The sequence below is a fragment of the Pectinophora gossypiella genome, chromosome 24, assembly GCF_024362695.1.
Source record: "Pectinophora gossypiella chromosome 24, ilPecGoss1.1, whole genome shotgun sequence".
NCBI classification, from domain to species: domain Eukaryota; kingdom Metazoa; phylum Arthropoda; class Insecta; order Lepidoptera; family Gelechiidae; genus Pectinophora; species Pectinophora gossypiella.
In genome coordinates, this window is record NC_065427.1 from 2,065,888 (window position 1) to 2,089,369 (window position 23,482).

Sequence of the window (23,482 nt, forward strand, 5' to 3'; positions counted from 1 at the left end):
AATTACATAAAAGTACTTTCCTTACAGAAATGAACATAGCATTAAATATGTTCCTCTAATAAAAAACAAAAGCTTTTTAGGTAAATTGCGTCAATGTGGTTTTTTTAGCCCCCTCGGTTCAAATCCCGGTGGGGACATATCACAAAAATAATTTTGTGATCCCAAGTTTGGTTAGGACATTACATGCTGATCACCTGATTGTCCGAAAGTAAGATAACCCGTGCTTAGGAAGGCGCGTTACGCCGTTGGTCCCGGTTACTACTTACTGATGCAAGTTAGTACTTATGTAACGACTACTAAGTCGTTACATAAGCCATGTCAGGGGCCTTTGGCGGCACAATAGTAACCTTGACACCAGGGTTGATGGGGTTGGTAATCCACCTCACAACCTACACAAAAAGCGCCCTGATCCTTTTGCGATCCGTTTTCTGTATCTACGTAAGGTCTGTGTAGGTAAGTACGATACCAAATTGTTACTTACACTACACTGCGTAATTGAAGTAACGTATAGGTATAATTACCTTAATTATTTGGTATCATAGTGGTGCTAATTCCTTTAAATACCTTACTGCTAAGCAACAATTTCTTCCAGGCAACCAGTGGCAAGAAAACATTTATCACTATTAAAACTAAAAAAACAATAAAAAAGTCAAGTATCAATTAATACCTGCGGGCCTAACACCGTAAGCACGCGACTCTTTCTCGCCGCGACAGAGATCGTCTCTCTTTCTGTGCAGTACTGTGGCAGAGTGACGGGTGACGTATGTCGAGACGAGAAAGAGTCGCGCGCCGGTGCTAAGCCCGCTGACGTCACTTTAATTAGATTAGAAAAACCACGAGAAAAATAAAAGAAAAGTACGCTTACACCAAAGCGCGAGATCGCGTGTTCGTGTCACCAACTGCAACAGTTAGTAAACAAACATTAAAATAGTAAAGTTACATCAGTGCATATAATTCATGGAGGTTTATTGCGCCCGCGTCGCATCTACAAGTATAATGACCGGCAGTAGCGCGGGTGGGAGGACCACGTGACGGATGGTCGTGTATTGCGGGGACACTTTTGTGAAAAAATAAAATAAAATAATTTTCTCACAAAACATAATTAAAGTTTAGAAAATTTAAGTTCTTAAGACAAAACAATTGTGTATTATGTGTTTTAATTATGTAGGTAACTGATGCGCAAAACGAGTATATCCAACGACGAATATATCCCAAGTAGGGTAGTCAGAGGCATCTATTCATCGCAAGATGGTCGGTGGATGGATGGTGGATGGTGGATGATGGATGGTGAGATGGATGGTGGTGGTGATGGTGAGAGTATGGTTTAAGTTACCACGGCTCACCGTTAATAAAATTGCAAGAAGTATATTGCTTTTTAGATAAATTGGGTCAATGTGGCCTTTTTAACACCTTGAGCCGTGTGGTAGCCCTATTGGTAGAACGCTTGCCTCTCACTTTGAGGTCGCAGGTTCGAAACCAGCGCAGGTCTAAACCAATGATTGTCGAATTTGTTTTCGAATTCATGTTTGGATCATAAATGCTTATCACGTGATCAGCGGTGAAGAAAAACATCGTGAGGAAACCTACATTCTCGAGAAATGCATTTTCGGAGGTATGTGACCTAACCTGTATTGGGCTGGTTTTCCCATCGCGGGTTGGAAGGTCAGACAGGCAATCGCTTCTGTAAAAAAAACCGGACCTGTCAAATCTTCAGGATAGGTAAGCGGACCCTGAGTAAAACGGGATAATGCTAAGGAGATGATGTGGTCTTTTTAACGCCTACAACCCTTTTTCATCTTTAAACTTATTACGACGTGGTTTATAAACACACCCGTTACTGAAATGCACTTCATAAATAAAGTGACTTGTTCCTTATTCGAATCTGGCCACGCCTCCGCACTGACCAACCAATAGCGGCAGAGTTGACCATAAGCGCGGCAAAATTTACTGCGAACCATTTTGACAGTTCGATTTTTTAAACTTTGTTTTTATTTTTTTCTTCGTTCCAAACGGCTACTGTAATCTTTTTTCAAAGCCGATAATTCGGATGGCCAGTGATTGCTGCAATTTACGATATTTGTTTTTGTTAATAACTGCAACATTTCTTTTAGGTTTGGATTGCGCGGTTTTTGTCCGAGTTTTTCTTGGTGATTATGTCATTTGGCATTGTGGCAAGTACTTAAGTCGGTATTACCATCGTATTAATTTTTATGTCGGGTTTCTTCGATCTTATTAGGAAAGCGCTCTTAAACTAATCTATCCCAGTAAATTTGCGAATACGCAGAATAGAGCGCATTAACATGTACACTCTATTAAAATAGCTTGAGATAGCTGGCGGTAGAAATATAGTGTAGAGATATCTATATACTAGTGTGCGAACACAAAAAAGGTAAAAAAAAAGAAAGAAAAAATGAAGTAAAGATTTTATCTATCTATCTATCTAACGCATTATGAGGGATATGTACTTAAGTAGAAATGGGTTGATGAGTTCGGTCATTGATCTCACAATCCACGCGAGAGAAGAAAGAAAATGTACGCGAAATGTGATCTTACAGCTGTCAACGAGCATACAAAGTTAAAATATAAGTAAGCTAAGAGAATGGAAACAAACAGCAATTCAGTTTTATTTCGTGTTTTGCTGCAGACAGAGAAATATGAAGTCAATATTTTAAATATACTTCCAAAAAGCGGTACTCAGTTCATCTTGCTATTAATGTACCTCAACCTATCCCAATTGGGAATATAGTCGTGAGCTTATGAAATGTTACCTACTTTGAAGAATTAAAGAGTACTCGAATGATTTTCACACAGTATAATTTAATAAATATATTAATTTCAAGACTTAAATAAGGTCAGAAAGTACGAGAAATAGACATGTCTAAAAGTAGGCATTTTAAGAAGTGGACATTCCAAGAGTGGTCATTTCTAGAAGTGGTCATTTTCAATTGCGGCATATAACGCTGAAAGGTAATATCCTTACATTATATCGTTTCATTCCACATCTTTCGCAACATATAAGTATGTAAGAAGAATCGACAAAAACGATTAACCTGAGTTGCCAAACAAAATAATTGCCTCACTCGCATAGTGTGCACAGACACATATAATTGCGTCAAAAACCCTTCAAAAACATCACAATTTCTACGCGTCGCAAAACGAAATTCCATACTGCCAAAACAAAAGCAGCTTAAGTCATTATTCCACTAGTTCAAAAACGATTCTAAAATATCTAATCGCTATACAGTTATGAAGCATTTGAGACAAAAAGGGGCCGCTTCTTTGTCGGATGCTCTGCGACTTTTTTGCTCCCAACAATACAATGGCGGACGGTACAAATTCAGTTTAGAGTTGACATTCCTCCGCTTTGGTGTTTAAGAGTCATTTTAATTGACCAACCGATGGAAATAATCGGTGGAAAAAAGTCTCAAAAGTGAGCAAAGGACGCGACGCGCTATGACGGAATGTGGACGGACCAGCGAGACAATTTGGAGAAAGGTTAGGTGGCCAGTTTGTATCGTGATTGTTAGTCAATCTGCTCGTTGTCTCTGATGGACTGTACCAAGGAGTTATTTATTATTTATTAATAGCCCCCACTGCAGGGCAAAGGCCTCTCTTCTCTTCTTCCAGTCCTCCCTGTCCCCAGCTTGTTCGTGCCACCGTTTCAAAAAGCGGTCTAAATCAGGTGATCAGCCTGTCCTAACCTAACTAGGGATCACAAAGTGTTTTTGTGTATGTGCCCCATCGGGATTCGAAACCGAGACCTCAGGATCGTTAGCCCAACGCTCAACCACTGGACCACGCAGGCCGTCAAATATGCATAAAAGAGAAAAACATATATCATATTCAATTCTTCATATCATATTCATTAATTTGCTTTTCTTTCAATTCATTTCAATTCGGATAAAAATTAGGATCACAGATTTTTGGTCCAAACTTGTCTGTAGCGAGGTTTTGTTAACGAAATGTGAATTTTGAAATAATTCCAAGATAGTTACTAATTTATCTTAAGTGCAGTTTTTACTAACATAGTCGGCTCGACCATTACAGATGGCGATACGACTCACCAACGCTCACGTTGGTCTGACAGAAAGGTCGGTGAGGTGTGGGTACTTAGTTCATCTTGCGATGGATGTACCTCTGACTACCCCAATTGGGATATAGTTGTGAGCTTTCATATGTATGTAGATGCAAGTGTTGCATAAATATAATATGCAAATCTTATACGATGGTGTCTTCAAATTCACATTACGCACAGATGTCGAGTGTTGATTATTTCAAACTGTTTTTAATGGCCCCTCTAATAGTTAATTTGTAATTATCAACATAATTCCTAGTTATATCTGTGGTGGGTTAATTAAGATGCAGCAGGGGTTGATATGCTGCACAACATAACATAACAAATACTTTACTACATAAACAGGAAATACAAAATACAAAACAAAAGAGAAATAGAAAGAGTACAATAGGCGGTCTTATTGCTAGGTAGCAATCTCTTCCAGGCAATCTTTAATATAGGAGATATTTAATATCCAATCAAAAACATAAATGTGAAATGACAGCCAAGTTCAATACAATGATAAATGCTTTGGTTGTTGACTTCAACGACAAAAGAAGTGAGATCTAAATGGGTGCCAAGTTCAATGGTCAGTCCTGAATTTATTTATAAGTAACAGTATAACATAAAATATCTTTTTATAACATAAGATAATGTATTGTAGCCTAAGGTCTGTCTTGGCTAGTTTTGATATATGAATTATAGCCTTCGCAAGTTCTAAAACTACAAGTATTTGTCGGTTCTTATTTTATAATTCCGAAAATTCGGATTGTTGGTAGAAACTAACGATCGAACATAATAATTCTTTGGTAGATTTATAAAAACTAGCCAAGACAGAGCTTAGGCTACAATACATTATCTTATGTTATAAAAAGATATTTTATGTTATACTGTTACTTATAAATAAATTCAGGACTGACCATTGAACTTGGCACCCATTTAGATCTCACTTCTTTTGTCGTTGAAGTCAACAACCAAAGCATTTATCATTGTATTGAACTTGGCTGTCATTTCACATTTATGTTTTTGATTGGATATCATTACTTTTTTTAGGTATTATTTTATCATTATTTATGAGTAGATAATGATTTTACACTATTGATTTGATGTGCGCTAAATATAAAAATAATAATTAATCCCAGTTAATTAATAATATGTAAACCGAGTATAAGTACCTACTCTTAATTGTAAATAAGTAAGTAGGTATACCTAGATACTTACCTACTAAAACGGATATGCCTAAGCTAGGCAACAGTCGGCCGACGATATTCAGTTTTTAAGCTACCGTTGAAGAGAGCTGTCGCATAATGAAAGTTACTCGTAGTAAAATATTGTCCAGAAATATTATAATTGCTCTCATACAACGGAGGAGAAAAATCAATAAGAGAGTCCGAGAGTATTGGGTGCATCCCATCTACAGTGATAGATTATTAAATGGAAAATTTTACACGATGCATTCAAAATTACTAGACAGTGCCATAATAAAAAGAATGCACGACCTTCCGGCTCCAAAACTCGGAGCGAAGTGAACCATCGGCCGACTAAACAATCGGTCGGTGTGCGCGCTTGCAAGAAGCTCCATACTGATATAGCAGTCGGCCGATAGTTTGCTGATAGTTCAGTTTGAACGCAGTTGAGTATCCCATCAAACTTATTTATCGGCCGATACCAAATCGTTGTAGTATGCAGACTTGCTGATTATAAGTCTGTGGTTTGCGGGGGCTCTTAAATTTACTATGAAGAGCGGTACCTACCTATATATACTACATACATACCAATAGCTACAAAATTATAATAGGTGCATATTTGTTGCCTTTAACGTAAAAAAATGATGGTAGGTTAACTTCTACTATTTGAGTTACATTCTTCCATTATGACATAAGTTGGGTACCTACTAAAGAAATAGATAATAAATTTGGTATGACTTTGTTCAATATAATAATTATTAGGGAGCGGGAAAATAAAATGCGTTCTTTGTCGTTACTCCATTTTGTATCTCTATTTATTTGGCGTTGGTTAACAGCGCCATCTGTTGGTTCTTTTGGTTACTACTTTACAATTTCCTATCATAAAAAAATATGGACGCAGCCAGCTAGCCACTAAATTGTTACAATAGGTTTCCGCTAGATGGCGCTTGTCTGTGTCTATTTTGTTTTGATAAAACAATTTAGAATAAACTATTAAGCATAAGTAGTAGCACGGAAAGTTCACTCACAATTGCATTTTTATTCCTCGCGTTTCGGCGGCAACAAAATCACTATTTGTTGACAAATAATGCGCAACCATTCATACATATAGGTAATTCAGGTAGATTATCCGATTGCCCTTTTTCGAATCCTTTATCCATTTTATTAATCGAATAATATTTACTATTTTTTTTTAGGACGAAAACAACAAAATACTGCGCAAGCTACTACTATAAGTGCTGGCGACTTAATACCTACTATGCGGGCCGCGGCTCGCGCGGCGCGTTGTGACGTCACAAGCGGTCACGTGACTGTTAGCGGGAGTCGGTATTTTTCGAAACTTTGAGTGCCTATAAAATCAAAACTTCTAAGTATTATTGACTACAACAAAAACCAGTGTATTTGTATACGTACAGACTTTACTGAGACATCATTTCAAGCGATTTGGCATACTTAGTAACATTCTTCATTAGGTATTTTAGTTAAGCGTTCATAATATAATCTAAATATTTAAAAATTGTCAGTTTTATATTTTTTCCTTTGTATTCATCTAACTACCTATCTGCATGCCAAATTTTAACTCTCTAGGTCATCTGGAACTGGGTTAGAATTTTGATCTATAGGTCAGTCAGTCAGTCAGTCAATGATAAAAATGAGGATTTTTGGACATTAATATCTAAATAACCGTTTGAGATAAGCTTATGAAATTTAGAACACATATGTATCTCGTTAGTCTCAATATATAAGCCAAATTTGATACGTTTATGTGAAATAGCTTTTGATTTATGAGGGGGTCAAAAGTGGCTCCAAATGGTTCGTGTAATATTACACACGGTGCGGCTCGCCAGTTCTGTTCCTTGAACTTGGCTGACACGCGACCGCGTGTCTAGATTATATTATATATTATGTATATTATAGCGGGATAGTGTAGCATGGGAATACTTGTACAAATAAAAAATATTATTAGTGAAAATGTAAAAATAAAATATCCTGCGTGGATCGTATATCCAGCTTAAGATCCCCTACCTTGAATGTGGTCACCCGGATCAAACTATCTCACATAGTGAATGAATGCCCTCTACACCGGTTCCCAGGTGGCATAGCCGAGCTGCATTGTGTGACGGATGCGGCAGAGACATAATATAAAAATAAAATATAAAGATAGATACTCTTACAACTACATAAAGTTAATAATAATAATACACATAAGCGTTTATCTAGTAAATACAGAAGGGCTAGACAAAAAAAGGTTCACTCCACTCACGTTTTGTCCTGGGAACGAGGCACTTCAATCCAGGGTATTTATTCTCAAAATTAACACAAAAGAACAGTAATAATAAACGCCGGCCGGGTCAGATCGTCAGGATCGTAAATTACTCCTTCGGTGCTAAGATCTGAACCTGCGACCTCACAGTCAGCAGCGTTCTTCCAACTATGGGTCAAAAAAAAAAAACTTTTAAAACAAAATTATGTTGGTTTCGGCTGGTATTTGTAAAAGTGATGTATCTCTCTATGCAAAGTATTGTGAGAAAAAAGCGAATCAGTGTTTTTCGTTGTTAAAAACTTTAACAAGAAAGGAAGCGCCGGGCATCGAACCCTGAACTGTCAATACTTCCACTTTGCATAGTCTACATCATTATTTGGACCATTGTATTGAGTCAGATGCACAAACTTCGATTTACTACTGAGTTGTTTTAACTAGTTTCAGTTTGAAAGACTTTTGGTTTGCATACAACGTTTTAGGAGTAGTACCAAATGATTACTAACATACTCGTAGTTTCATTTAATCAATATTCAATCTTCTTTTTCTTCTTCAGGTGCCTCTCCAACTAGTGGAGGTTGGCCATCAGCTCTGAAAATGTATTCTTATCTCCCGCGAGGCGGAACAGTTCGACCGCACTCGTCATCCCGGTCCACTCCCTGATATTACGCAACCAGCACTTCTTCCTTCGACCCACTTTTCTTTTTCCTGCGACTTTGCCCATCATTATGAGTTGCAGCAGCTTGTACCTTTCGTATCTTAGCACATGCCCTAAATATGCAAATTTTCTCTTTTTGACGGTCTGCAAAAGTTCGCGTTTTCGCCATCAATATTCAATCTAGTAATGGCGAATCAAGTGATCTACAAGTTTAGTATTTATTTCCTTGAAGCTGAAACACACGTATTCCTATATGTAAATACATACGTGAACTGACGACTATAAACCCTAATGGGGTAGACAGAACCTCAAGTAATCAAAGACAACTTGCAGCCACTGTTGATACGAAGTCCTAAGTTCGGTATGGTGAAGCTTATGATGACAAAGAATTGGTCTTTCGCCTATAACAATTGTTCATCATGTTGGAAAGGACACAGACCCTCTGTCGGATTTTACGACACGCCCAGGAAGACAGGCAGGTGAACTATGTTTTTATTCGCTCCTAGTAACATCCCACAAAAAAAGAACAGAAAAAAGTTTCCGTATTTTTATTTTTTTTTTAATAAAAATGTCTCGGGTTTGACCACAATCACATCTGATGGTAAGTGGTGGGGTCTAGGATGGATCACGCAAATGTCTATTCACTCTAGCCTTGAAGACTCCCAGATTATCTTCTTCTTCGTCGTTCCCTCACTGCTGAGGATCACGACCACAGGTTATGGTTTTCCACTCGGTACGGCTATATGCTGCGTGAACCGCCCTCTGTATGCCAGATTATAACGAGTTGGAAAACAGACGGCCAGATCATAACCAGTTTTAATTGTTACAAGCTGCCTAAAGTGGAAATCGAAGGTAAGTTGCGATTTCATAAAACAATCATCATCATCATCCCATTAACGTCCCCACTGCTGGGGCACGGGCCTTCCCCATGGATGGATAGGGAGATCGGGCCTTAAACCATCACGCGGGCCCAGTGCGGATTGATGGTTATTAACGACTGCTAATGCAGCCGGGACCGACGGCTTAACGTGCCTTCCGAAGCACGGAGGAGCTCGAGATGAAAACTTTTTTTTTGTGGTCACCCATCCTATGACCGGCCTTTGCGAAAATTGCTTAACTTCAACAATCGCAGACCGAGCGCGTTAACCGCTGCGCCACCGAGCTCCTCATAAAACAATAGACGTTGTTAAATCTAAAATATCAAACATTGTGAAACTGGCGTTTAAACTAATTCGAAAAACAAAACGATATGCAAAGAAACGTTCTAAAAACATGATTTTTTATACAATCAACAAAAACCTAACCAAAAAAGAGCAGTTGGGATGTAAATAAATCTGCAACTACATTGCGGCCACCGACGACCGTTCATAATGAAAAAAATTCAAAGTAAAAATTTAAATTTCCTCCAGTCATGTCCTGGGAAGAAATATCGATGGACGGGGGCAGGGAAATAACTTCCCACTTCAGGAGTGAGCATAGACAACAAGTCGAAAAAAAATGATAAAGAAAATATGTGAAAGGTGAGCGTCCGAATAATTGGTCACTCTCGATTATGGGCCAATAAAAACATGTTGTTATTGAACAATGAACTTTATTTCTTTCTTTCTACTTATTTTCGGTTATTTAGGAATGTAGTACACAAAATGAGTCTCGGGGTTAAAAGGATCTTGCAATTAAATTAATTAATTGTTTTGGTTTTTATTAACCAGTCCAAACCAATCTGAATATAATTCATAAATAATGTACTTAGAAAATAGAGTCAACCGCTCTACTCAATCAATAAAACAATGAAAACAACAATAATATATCAATTAAGCAGTACGAGTACGCATTACGTCAGCACTGAGCTTATAAAATGAATATGAATATGACATTTTCTCTATACAGCGGGACTATTATTATATTGTTCCTCAGCCATAACACCTTGCGAAATGACGTAGATTAAAAAATGTTGAATTGACCTTCAACAAGTTTATCCATGATAATTACGTCGAATAAATGATTCTGATCCTGATTGTCTACTAGAATTTTGTACTATGAGCACTCCAACGACATACAAATTGTTGCCTCCTCGGCAGATGGCATCGTTAGCCCGTTATTCAGATTGACTGACGTTTTCTCCTGCGATAGGTTTTTTTAGATCAATTTAAATCGTGTTTTTAGTCCACTTTCGTCGGGTTTTTAGAGCACTGTGCAAATTTATAACAACATTTGTCGGAGGTTTGCAAAGGGATCAAAATTTGAAGATCAAACGGTGATAGGGTATTGGATCGTTAAGTTGTTGTGGGGTTGATTTCTTAATATTCTGTATAATCTACGTCTTATTCAAATGCGTGACAGTTCTGTTCGGCTATGTTACGTTATGTCTAATTCTTATTAGAATTTCCTTTTTAAAGATGTAGTTGCAACCATGGAATAGAAGAACGAGGTTGGAAGGGACAAGGGAGCGCGTTACGCGCGGCATACAAATACGAGCAAGAAGTTCATACTCCAACTTTGCACCCCACTAGTCCGTAAAATTTACGACCCACGGAGATTTTTACACAAATATCCTTTTGAAATGACATTTATGTAGATCTTCATCATCATCATCAGCCCATTAACACCCCCACTCCTGGGGCACGGGCCTTCCCTATGGATAGATAGGGAGACCGGGCCTTAAACCATCACGCGGGCCTAGTGCGGATTGATAGTTATTAACGACTGCTAATGCAGCCGAGAACAACGTCTTAACGTGCCTCGAAGCACGGAGGAGCTCAAGATGAAAACTTTTTTTTTGTGGTCACCCATCCTATGACCGGCCTTTGCGAAAGTTGCTTAACTTCAACAATCGCAGACCGAGCGCGTTTACCGCTGCGCCACCGAGCTCTTCAACTTTCTCTAATCACTTTATTTTTCAAAGTGATTTATTATGGGAGATTTGCTGTAAATGGCACTGAATTACGGACAAATGGGGCGCGCTGAGGGCTCTCACCCGGTAAAAACTTTAAGACAACAGGCCTGAGAATGCTCAGTTCTAATCACCTCCGTTCTCCGTAGGTGAATACCGCATCGGCCTGAAGTTCAACGAGCAGCACATCCCTGACTCCCCGTTCAAGGTGTACATCAGTCCAGCGGTGGGCGACGCATATCTACTTGAGGTGGCGCAGTTCCCCGACTCGGCCCAGGTGGAGAAACCCGCCCAGTTTTATATTAGGATGAACGGAGCTAAAGGAGAGCTTGATGCTAGGGTGAGTAAAGTTTTTTTTTACAAGTGAATGAAATTGATTCTTAATTTAAAGTTTAGGTGAACTTTATATATAACCTTCGGATTACAAAGAGAAAATTAAATCAAATAAGTAGGATACGAAAAGGACTTGAGACGCAGCTCTAGTCAAGCCGGGACGAGCTTGTTAACCATTACATCACCGGGTCTTTGTGTTATCCGTACGAATTTTTCGATATTTATCGTGAATTCGTCAACGCCATCTATCCGATTTCGATCGAATTTACTCTTCGTAAGTTTTTCTAATTCAAAACACAGGTAACACATTTAACATTTGGAAATAGGATACGTATCCTGTTAATGTGAATTGACAGCTAGGCACAAATTACATCAATATGGAGATATGCCGACCAAGCTGAGTATTAAATATATCGTTTTATACGCACTTCATTCAGCACAGGGCAGTATTGGTGGTGACCGGACCTGAAGCTCTGTTTCTTCGTTTATGTTCTATGGATAGGATACATGTTATCAAACTGACATTGTGAAGCGCTACATTCAGAACAATCCAAGCTCATCATCGCCAGCCCATTAACGTCCCCACTGCTGGGGCACGGGCCTTCCCTATGGATGGATAGGGAGATCGGGCCTTAAACCACCACGCGGGCTCAGTGCGGATTGGTTGGTTAACGACTGCTAATGCAGCCGGGACCAACGGCTTAATGTGCCTTCCGAAGCACGGAGGAGCTCGAGATGAAAACTTTTTTTTGTGGTCACCCATCCTATGACCGGCCTTTGCGAAAGTTGCTTAATTTCAACAATCGCAGACCGAGCGCGTACACCGCTGCGCCACCGAGCTCCTCAATTACCTTTATTAAAAATAAAAACGCTATCAAGTTTTATTCGTTTACAATCGCACGCTACCGTTAAAAATCTCATACGCTATGGGCACGGTCCATGCATCATAAATCTCTAACAACACAAGACGGGCAGTACTCACCACATCATGTGCGTGCAATAAATCAAACGAACGTTCATCTGACGATGGACACCATGAATCTTGTATTATAAGGTCCGAGTCTGGTGCTCCTTATTGCAAGGGTGAAGATTTGGCGAATCCAGAGATATTAGGAAGTCTGATTTGTTGATCGATGGGCTTTGACGCGGTTGAATTTGAATGAGACGTGAGTTGGGATGTTACATAACCTATGATTCTTGCAATATCGACAATTGATGATCATCTAGAAATTATTTTTTCAATAACTAGAATAACTAGACATACATAATGTTCGCACGACCCGAGGGCTGGCAGTTATTTTAGTCAAAGGATTAGTTTAGCTGTTCAAAGGGGTAATGCTGCCTGTCTTTTGGGCACTTTGCCTCGGTGTGATGGTTTGGAGGAGTTTTTCTATTTGTAAGAAATTTAATATTATTCTGTGTTTGTGGATTTTAATAAATGGTATATATTTGTAATGCAAGAATAGTTGAAGTATGAGGTCACTAATTGGCTACCATATTTCCAGTGAAATAAATATAACATTTATTATGATGTAATTTTGCTTCCTATAAGAATACAATGTTTTAAGCAAATAAATGATTATGATTATAATTATTGAATGAAGAATTAAAAAATAAAGATTCCACGGAAGATGCGGTCGAGAAACACGTTCTCGACCACATCTTCGCCTGATCATCAGATGACATTGTGTTCAAATGCGCGGTTTCATCATCTTGAATATTTACATTAGTTTTACGAGTGCGATAAGTCAACTCAACAAATTCGCACATTCTTTGCGAACTTTAACAAGCCTAGCGCCCTATTCCACCAAAATTATTTCTCACAAAAACAATGTATTCCCATCATACCCCTCTGGTCCCACATTTTGGCGGCAAAAAATGTAATAAAACTACTGACCGCACGTGACTAGTCCGCACTGACATAAATCTTGGACGTTTAATATTTTATAGCGACTTCCCAACTATGAATACTGTTCGCAAGTTCACGTTGCAATATAAAAATTAATATGGGGTGCGTGCTGTTTTGGTGAAGTAATTTTCAAGGAGTGCGCGCCATATCTGGCTATTGGGTAGTATCGTAGGTCATAATTTTGAAAAATAATTATGGATTTCTGATTACTAAATAAAGACAAGATCTAAACATGACAGAAACGTTGTCTTTTTTTCTATTGAAGAACTTATTTAAGAATTTTAATGAAGAAAAATGTAATAATAAGTGCGACATTTTGTCACGTTTTTCTATGACGTCACGGGTAGCTTTTACATAGAAATTCTATAGTAATTTCATGTTTTGACGTTTAGTAAAAAGTAACTAATTTGATTAGTTGGAAACTAGCCTATTATATCGCAGTATCCTAGAATCTGTACTGCTGCACTTTCCATATACCATAGACTACTTAAGGACTAACCTAACCTTTAACATCCTCCACCAATTTACTAACCTTCATCATCCTCCAGGTGGTCTCCCCCTCCGGCAAGACGGACGACTGCTTCATCCAGAACATCGACGGGGACCAGTACAGCATCAGGTTCATGCCGCGTGAGAACGGTGTCCACAACATCAACGTTAAGTTCAACGGAGTCCATATTCCGGCGTCTCCTCTTAGGATCAAGGTATTATCCGTTAAATTATGTATTTGGTTTAGGTAGATATTTTAATACCTGTGTATTCAATGGCGGATCCCCCTGGGTTCAAATAGGCCAAATCGAAGCAATTAATCTAAGAAAGCAATATTGCTATTTGAAATTTGTTTGCATTGCGCACTTACTTTTATATGCGCAAATATCAAATTGCAATATTTCTTTCTTGGATGAATTACTTCGATGTAGACTTTTTAACTCCCCAGAAGGTAGTGAAAATGTTCCTTTTTTCGTATCGTCCCTGATGTAAATGTTCATTTAATTTGCGCTGGTTATACAGCAGATAACTTGTCACTTTTGAAGGTTCACACACTTTAAACATATTTCTTTTTTAATTTACACATTTTACTTTATCAAAACAATTATCTCTCGTTTCGGTCGTGTTACAGCTAATGTGGTCACGGGAATAATGCCAAAACGAGTGCTTGCTATTGAGGTGTTGTGTGTGTAACTACCCTCAATTTTTCAATTATTTTGGATCTAATGTTGGTTGTCTTGCCCAGGTTGGCAAGGATGACGCTGACCCTGCAGCTGTACATGCCCATGGTCCTGGTCTGCAACAGGTTAAGACCGGTAAGAAAGGAAAACCTTTTTTATTTTCGTACTAGTATTGGAGTCTTCAGCCGTGGTAGCCTCTTAATTTGATCACACATGTTCGAATCCAGCACAGGCCTAAACCAATGATTGTAGAATTTGTTTTCGCATTCATATTTGTATCATAAATGATTATCACGTGCTCAGCGGTGAAGTAAAGTATCGTGAGGAAACCCACATTCCAGAGAAATGCATTTTCGGAGGTATGTGACCTAACCTGTATTAGGCTGGCTTTCCCTTCGCGGGTCGGAAGGTCAGACAGGCAGTCGCTTCTGTAAAAACCGGACCTGTCATATTTTCAGGTTAGGTAAGCGGACCCTGTGAAAAAGTATTGGACTCTTAAAATTCTAGTAATAGTTTTAGGACTTAAATATTAAAATCAAAAGATGACTTATCTACTCCTACCAACTAACCTACGTACCTAATACATTATTCGTTTTACCGCATACCACTAAAGAAGAAGCGGTGTAACAAATTCGTCAACTTCGTTTTTAACAATTCAAAGTCATTTAATATTGTGACTTGAAAAATGTGTGTGACGGAAAATTTCCGATATAATTTGTAACTGTTATAAAAACTCAAATAAACACAACCTTCGAATCATTATGTTCTAATATCAGCTTCTCCAACTGAGTTCTAAGCACCAACTGTAATTCCTCAGGTGTGAAGACGGACCTGATCATCGACACCTGCAACGCCGGCGCCGGTCAACTCGCCGTTACCATGGACGGTCCCTCCAGGGTTGCCATGGATTGCACTGAAGTTGAAGAGGGATACAAGGTCTGTTGTAGCACCCATTAAAAGAACAGAGGATTTCTTTCCCGATACTGTTAATGATCTGGAGTTTACCGTTAGCAACGAGTTCGGATTGAACGTATTTTAAATAGAAGACGATGTGGTCGAGGGTGAATCACGCTTACCTAGCAAATGCCTCTTCAATCTAGCCTTGAAGACTCCAAGGTTATAACGAGTTGGAAAAACAGACGACGGCAGACAGTATCAGTCCTTAGGACTTGTAAATGGAATAAAAAATAATTCTGACTACAAACAGCTTGTAGGAACTTTTTGGGTAAATACTTCCAATAGCCAGTGTCAGATTATTAATGTAGAGATAAATGTAAAGAGATGCTACAAATCATTGTCGCGCTGACTATGCACATTATACCAATTGTATGTTATGCATATCTCTTTCTTTCTAGGTGAGGTACACGCCTCTGGCTCCTGGCTTCTACTTCATGAGCATCAAGTACAACGGTCACCATATCGTCGGTTCACCATTCAAGATCGAATGTACCGGTAAGTACTTCGGAATTGATTTTTACGACTTTACATATTTTTTTATCATTTTGAGAAGCTCTTGGTAATCCTACAGCTCAGAATTGTTCATATGTTAATGAAATTTACTGGAGCGTGAGGTAGAATATGCTCCGAACCCCCTTCGATTGATTGGAAGGAGGTAAATTTATGATTCAGACAAAGAGTAGGCTCATTTTTATAACGCCTTGTTCTTTAATTTAACTGTTGCATTCTCAATACTTACTTGTGGATCTTTTCCAAACCCAGGCAACAACTTAGCGGAGATCGGTGCTCAAGAGACGTCTTCGGTGACAGTCGAGACGGTGCAGAAGGTGTCGAAGGCTGGTCAGAAGCAGGGCCCAGTGTTGCCACATTTCAAATCTGACGCTTCCAAGGTCACCAGCAAGGGTATGGGCTTGAAGAAGGCGTACCTCAACAAGCACAACCAGTTCACCGTACATTGTGGTGATGCAGGTATGTGTGCTCTTACATGAGGCATTTTTATATGACCAATTATTTTTCTTATTGAGATATTGTGACGAATCGCTGGTAGGACGTGAAAAGTTCTAAGATGTAAATCTCGCGTGGATTTAATACCCAGAGAAGGTCATACAACCATTTTACTGTCATTAATTAATTATTTGCCTATTTAATTTGACATGGTGAGATTTTGAGTCCTTTCTTTCTCATCTGACATTTCCTGTACTTACTGATGATCTCCCAGATCCTCCCAGACGTATCCGTCGACGGCGACATACTTAACTAGTGTTAGCCTTCGGTTTTGCAAGAGCGTGAGCGTGACTAACAAAACCAAATTTGGTTTTGAAATTCCTGTTGCAAGAAGTACGATAGAGAGTCCCACTTGAGTTACATCTGTAGTGGTGGGAGGACTTGGGTCGACTTTTTCGGATCTGGCGTTTGGCGTCAAGGTCTTCAAGACCGGCAAATTTGTTCTAATATAAATAAGACAGTTCTTCAAATTGATTTTCAAGTTGTCTCAACAACATCTTTGATACATTTGGATTATTTATACAGTATTAGGAATGATCTCCTTTCAATTCTTCCTCTCCTTTACAGGCAACAATATCCTATTCGTCGGCATCTACGGCCCCAAGGGTCCTTGTGATGAGGTCCAGCTCAAGCATAAGGGTAAGAACAATTACGAGTGCTGGTATGTAGTCAGGGATAGGGGAGATTACATCGTCATCGTCAAGTGGGGCGATGAGCACATCCCCGGCTCTCCTTACAAGGTTGACGTCTAAGTTGAAAAGTTTTACAGTGGCGTGTGGGGTTTGAAGATTCTAGATTTGTGAAAAAAGGGTCAATTTGGTTTAAATTTTTTTGAATGTTATATTTAAAACATCATTATTTTTCATTAAGAATATAATTATATGATGAATAAAAATCAGAAAATGTGGTGTCTCGATATCAAGATAAGAATTAATTTAGTGATGTAAGTATTAATATTTGCGCTAGCAATTTGTTATTTGCAATTGGAGTTGAAAGCTCATGAATTATTTTAAAAATGTTTGGGTATTTCTAGTCATTTTATTACTTACTTAGATTAATTTTCTGGAAAAAAGCTCAGAATTAAGTGGATTTTAGCGAAAAAAAATACCAATAATTTGGTTGAATGATTTTGGCGATAAAAAACTCCCCATACGCTGCTAGTAGGATTTAAGAAAAAGTGTTTTTTGATATTTAATAATTTAGTTTTGAATGGACAAAATTATTAATATCAAATAAATAATTTAGTTTAGTAATTGGATTGTAAAAAGGTAAATTGATGTTGTAGGTTCGGAAATTATGTATTTGACTATTTATTATCCATTCTGGAAGATCTCTTGGTATATAAAATGACATTATTTATGTGGTTCCACCTTTTCGCAATCCAATCGAACATTTGTATTGTGTTTCATGTTTTCTTGTTCCTTTCTTATAAATAATTGAATATTTTCATATTTATACTGTCGGCATTCGCAAGTCTAACAATCAGGTTATCCAATGCGTCGTATTTATTGAATATTCATATATTTTTGAGACATTTTATATGATTCTCGTTTAGTTTTTAGGGCGACTAAATGACAATACATATAAAGTATGATAATAAATATTCCCTTTTACTTTTAAGTACAGTAAAGGCGCAACTTGCTTCATTTAAAATGTCAGCGAATTTTGCTTTTAATAAGTCTTGTTTATTAATTATCTATTTTAGTCTGGTTTTACAATTCTTCTACATCTTTTTTCAGTAAAAGTCTTAAAATGATAGAAGAATAAATTGTCCAAAATTCGCAGTATTTTAGATTGAGACTGTCACAGATCGTAGATTTCTATATCACAATTTTTACAAACTGGCAGTATCGTTTTCTTTTCGTATGTTTAAAATCTGCTTTATATGATAGTTTCTGTAACTTGTTGTGCCTTTATCCCTTTTTGATATTTAGTTAAGGGTAATTAATTATTCTGCTTTCTAATTTTTGAATGGTTTGTGCTGTATGAATTCTTTTACCTACGTAGGTAGAATCACCCCGTATATTGTAAATACCTATTTTAAGTATTTAATATAATGTATTTTGCGACTGTTAACTAAATAAAAAGAGGAAAGTTCCTTTTGGTCTTTTATTTAGTTGTCTTCCTTAATAGCTATAGTATTAATTAGCTTTGGACAAATAATTTTTTTTTTCGTTTTTCAAGCATTTCGAAAAACTTGGTTTTCCTAAGAACTTGTGTGTTCCACTACTATGCGGCCAACAGCATTACTCTGCCATGGTGGAAAGATTGGATGGGTTGTAAGGTGAATAAAAAATAAAAGTCGAAAATGTAATTCTTGGCATAGTTGTAACTAACTTTTAATCGATTTTAAGTAACAAAAAAATTTCGTTCACATCATCTATCTTAACCGAAACGCTACCAAGCGAAATTATCATAAACGTAATTATTACTTACAAAAATATCCGTATTTAATCATAATAATAAGTTTACACTTAACTTAAAAAAAATCAAAATACAATATCACATTTCTACTTACAAATAGAGAGATATTGGCGATCATCCGAATTCCCTATCCAAAAAAATATAATATATATATCAAAAAATTTGGATAAACTCTTGGCTCGTGTCATGATCAGTATTATACATTAAAGTGTATCGACATCATGATATATATATATATATATATATAACAACAATTCGGAAGAATTAAGTATTGCCATTACATTTATTTATTTAATAAAAAAAAAACAAGAAACCTTTTGTACACGAACTTAAGAAATAGCATTTGGCTAACTTCACACTGTTGAAGACATCGACCCCTCCTTATATGTAATGCTTAGGTGTCTTAATATACAATGATTCGAATAAAAGCATTAAATATTTCAGAGGATTTTCAAGCTAATAACAACAATGTGAGTGACAGTTGAACAACTTGGAACAATAAATCACATATAACCACAACCCAATAGACATACACTCGTATGTAAGATGTTAACTCCAACCTTCCTTAATTCCGTCCCCAGTTGAGGCAACCTCGAGGACTTCCTCGAACTCACCTCGGTATTCTTAGAGGGCGCCTCAGCCTTGTCTCCAGTGTACTCCAGTAAGGCATTTTTGTATTGTTACATCGGTAAACATAACAAAACAAAAACGAACGAGCCCGTTGTTGGCTCTAGCTAGAACATCACTGATTGAGAAATTGGTCGGTGTACTGCGGAACGGAAGGCGATTGGGGCAACCGCCGTCCTACACGCCCTATCTATGGAGTAATGAACGCGATTACTCCACCGGCAAGAGCGCAGCTCTTAAATAAAGAGAGAGAGAGAGATGATGGTAGTATGATATGCTCAACTCAAGTAAAATCCTCAAGTCGAAGACGTAAATATCAACTTAAAATACCAAAATGTTCAGCTGAGGCCGAGTTGAGTGGAGGAAGAATTGAGTGAACATCTCAGAATACGGGTGCGATACTCAAGCTCAATAGCAAATCAATCAACGCATAAATCCACATCTCTTACTTCTCGCTCCTTCCTATCACAATCACCATGCTCTTCACTGGGTCGTAAATAATCAACAATATTTTCGTATACTTCACAAAACTATTCTAAAGAAACAATTTTCGTTTAAAGTAATAAGTACAATCAAAACCATTAGGAATACTTGATACAATTCCATTGTTCCAGCTACCGTATCTTATATCCTAGTATATTTGAGCATAAGCAATTTTAGACTTAATTAAATCAAAAAAATTCAAGGTTCCGTCAATAATGTCGTATTTACAAAATATGTACAAAAGTGCGCCTTTTCGGGTGAATTTAGAATAAGCGATTTGGCCACTCGTTCTATCATACAATACATTCATAGTTAGAAAATACGATCAATCTTCAGATGTGTTATACTAGAAATTAACTTAAATTTGTCAAAATCTGAAGACAGAGAGTGTTTACTAAATCTGGTTTTGGTAACACTTACAATAACGCCTGCGTTTTTATAATTAGCAATTACTATGGTGCTGACATTTGCTTTATCGAATTTAAAGTAAAAAATGTACACTTATGTTTTTTTTATCTAAAGAAAATAAGTTTTAATGCAGCAAACGAAATATTATATATCGTGATGAATAAGCAACTGTTAGGAATATTATTTTAGATTGAGATCACAAAATGCGTTTAATTTATTTTAGGTACCGCGATTCAAATTCTTTTGCCTGCCCGAGCGGTTTTACCATTCAAACTGTGTTGAATGGTAAAACCGCTGGTGGAAAACATATTAGGGATGTGCTAGTCCTAGGAAACTATAAAATAAGTTTTAATATATAATGCATATTCGTGTATTTTCATACGTTGAAATAACATTACTTTCATGTGTCCCAAAACCAGTTTTGAAAGGACAAAAATGTTGTGCAAAAGACAATGAAATAAAGCTAAAATAAATGATTTAATGATCTAAGTAGGAACTGAGTGCAAAAGTGATGTTTAAGAGATCTGTGAGGGAGCAGGGATTGCCAACCTTCATCTAAGATTGTATCTAATAATTATACTCTAATAGATAGGTAGTCAGTTTTTAAGAAGTTTGTTAGTGAACGAATTTAATTCTTAATAATTTTAGGTGATATTTTTATATCTTACTTTTCTTTATAATAATTTGTTTAGGTTGGTAACCCCTGGCTATTCTTAACGTATACGATAAAATGCAAGTTAAATGAGAAATGTCTGTGATTTCTTTAGATCTGTATTAGCTATTAAATTATTTATCTCAGGAACTTTCTGATTTACCTCCAAGTATTTGAAAGACACTTCAAATTTGTTTTTGAAGATGATTTTTTATTGTGGATCTGTACAGAACCGAATAGCGAATTTAAAGTATCTTCCGAACATTTGGTTGCGAATATAACGTCCTATATGTATATTAGTAAGATTAGAAATAAATAATAAACACTGGAAGTAGGTATTAAATAAAAAGTTTTGTACCAAATGAAAAGTGTATGAAACTACATGAATGCGGACAACGAATCATTCTGTAGGATCTTTGTCAAAAATAAAAATCCTAATCACCATAATTGTCGACATGTCAAAATGAATAATTATTTCGAGTCTTGCTAACGACATTTTAAAATAATTAAAAATTATGAATTTAAAATTTTATTATTTAATAACTACAGAGAGCTCAAAACGAGTTTGACATAAAACCCGTTGAAACAAAAAGTAACTTGAATACTGAATAGAGGAAGTGGTTCGTAAAGTTGTCAGCGACACATTCAAAACTCAAGGTAATCTAATACATAGTACAACTTAATTAGGCCACCTATTTTCAGAGAAATGCTAGTGAGAACGCAGCTTAAAGATTAGCTCTCCACCTAAAGCAGTGTAAACATAAAAAAAATCGAACAATTATTTTAATAACTTTATAAAACGTAAACGCAAACGAAATGCTAAGAACTTCTGCCTTAACGAAACTAATCTTTAACCTCGCAATAAAATCTGAAATCACATCGCCCAGTACATTTTAACTACTCACGAATTCAGAGTATCCATACACAATATCGATTTAAGTCTAAAAACATGGAGTAACGAATTTCCGTAATATTCTTAATACCACTGTCTTCGAGAGCGAGATTCTAAACATTGTTTTTAATAATATTCCGTTACTATAGGCTAATAATACCATCATAAGTACTAAGTGCACAGACAGGGAAGAGAAGTGACGGTCGAAGGTCTTCCGCGATCGTCAATTTTCTTCACTGACCGAACGAAACGGCAAGGAATCTACTGCTTGTCTTTGTGCGCCAGAGCGTGAGGTAAAATATGTTCAGCGGGCAGTAGTGCCGACGGCTGGTGAGCATAGTTCCTGATCTGATGCAACGAGATCAGCTGGTTGGGGAAAGAGTTCGGCTGCTGCTTACCTTGTTGGAAATGCAAAGGATCATACAGATACGGTCTCGTTGGGAGCGCTCCGTGGTGCGATAGACCGTTCAGGTGAGGAGCCATGGAATTGATTGGTGTGAACGCGGAATTCGCCGCGGAAGACACTGGGGGCTGGATGCGGTCATCCTGATTGTCATGTTGAGCGAACAACGCCCGTTGTTGTTGCAAATGTTGTTCATGCTCATCATTCTCACGCTGCTGGTGGTAGTTGCCTTCGTCAGACATGTGGGCAGCTGAATCGGGGCTGACCTTTGGCCAGTAGGGGTGTTCAGCGAAGGGCGCGGCCGTTGGGGCAGCAGCCGCTAAAGACCTGTTCAATCCGCTCAACCCTAGAGCCGAGATCGGGGGCCGTTTGTCCGCCCGCTCGGCGTGTTTATTCATATGCTTACTTAAGTACGTCTCTTGGGTGTAACTCTTTCCGCAGTACTGGCATATGTGTGTCTTCAGGTGCTTGGATTCCTTGTGCTTGGGAATGTGTTCGAGGAGATCCTTCTCGTGGGTGAAGCATTTGTAACAGGAGTTGCACTTGAACGGCTTGTCTGTCTGGTGGCAGCGGCTGTGGCTCTGCAGGTTGGACAGCTGAGAGAACGCCTTTGTGCAGCCAATTTGGGTGCACCGGTACGGTTTGTCGCCTGTGAAAGAAGATAAATGCTTAATAATGTACGTTTTACTTCCTGAATGACTGTGCTTTCCTATGTGACGCTTTCTAAAAATATTTGAAGTCATTAGGAAACAGAGAAAAGTTATGGGATGTTGTTGAATATGATTGTGGTTGATTTAAAGTCAATCAATAATGTTTTATTGCACAATAACATAAACTCAGGATATGTACAAACGAATAAAATAAGCTCAAAATGCAGCTTTATTGCTAAACAGCAATTTCTGCCAGGCAACCTTAGGGTGAAAGAAGATTATGCATCGGAGCGTGGGATGTGCCATACAAAAAAAAAAACAAATAAAGTCGTAGTTGGCAAAGTTGACCACATGTATTCCATGGTTCCGTAAGGATACATTGATGACATCAACAACAACAGTGAAAATAAATAATAGATGGATTACAAGATACGAGGGGAGGTCAAAAAGTTCGCGGAATGGAGGGGTTGGAGGGGGTTGGTTTGCTCGTACAGGTAGCCGCTAGTTGCACACCTCATTAA

General features: G+C 37.7%; 2 protein-coding genes across 14 annotated transcripts in view; one reads left to right on the forward strand and one right to left on the reverse strand.

The window, feature by feature from the left end:
* LOC126377833 (filamin-A) overlaps nt 1-18,520 on the forward strand; it is a 96,472-nt gene extending 77,952 nt beyond the window's left edge. For all 10 annotated transcript variants that reach the window (XM_050025780.1, XM_050025781.1, XM_050025782.1 and 7 more), the window contains 7 exons: nt 11,199-11,389; nt 13,840-13,995; nt 14,526-14,595; nt 15,278-15,396; nt 15,816-15,912; nt 16,180-16,386; nt 16,990-18,520. In XM_050025780.1, the coding sequence (XP_049881737.1) occupies nt 11,199-11,389; nt 13,840-13,995; nt 14,526-14,595; nt 15,278-15,396; nt 15,816-15,912; nt 16,180-16,386; nt 16,990-17,174 (1,025 nt within the window). In that variant the 3' untranslated portion in view covers nt 17,175-18,520. The remainder of the gene's footprint in view (nt 1-11,198; nt 11,390-13,839; nt 13,996-14,525; nt 14,596-15,277; nt 15,397-15,815; nt 15,913-16,179; nt 16,387-16,989) is intronic.
* A 564-nt stretch (nt 18,521-19,084) lies between these two features.
* Nucleotides 19,085-23,482, reverse strand: part of LOC126377861 (zinc finger protein rotund-like) — a 196,302-nt gene continuing 191,904 nt past the window's right edge. For all 4 annotated transcript variants that reach the window (XM_050025864.1, XM_050025865.1, XM_050025867.1 and 1 more), the window contains one exon: nt 19,085-22,960. In XM_050025864.1, the coding sequence (XP_049881821.1) occupies nt 22,170-22,960 (791 nt within the window). In that variant the 3' untranslated portion in view covers nt 19,085-22,169. The remainder of the gene's footprint in view (nt 22,961-23,482) is intronic.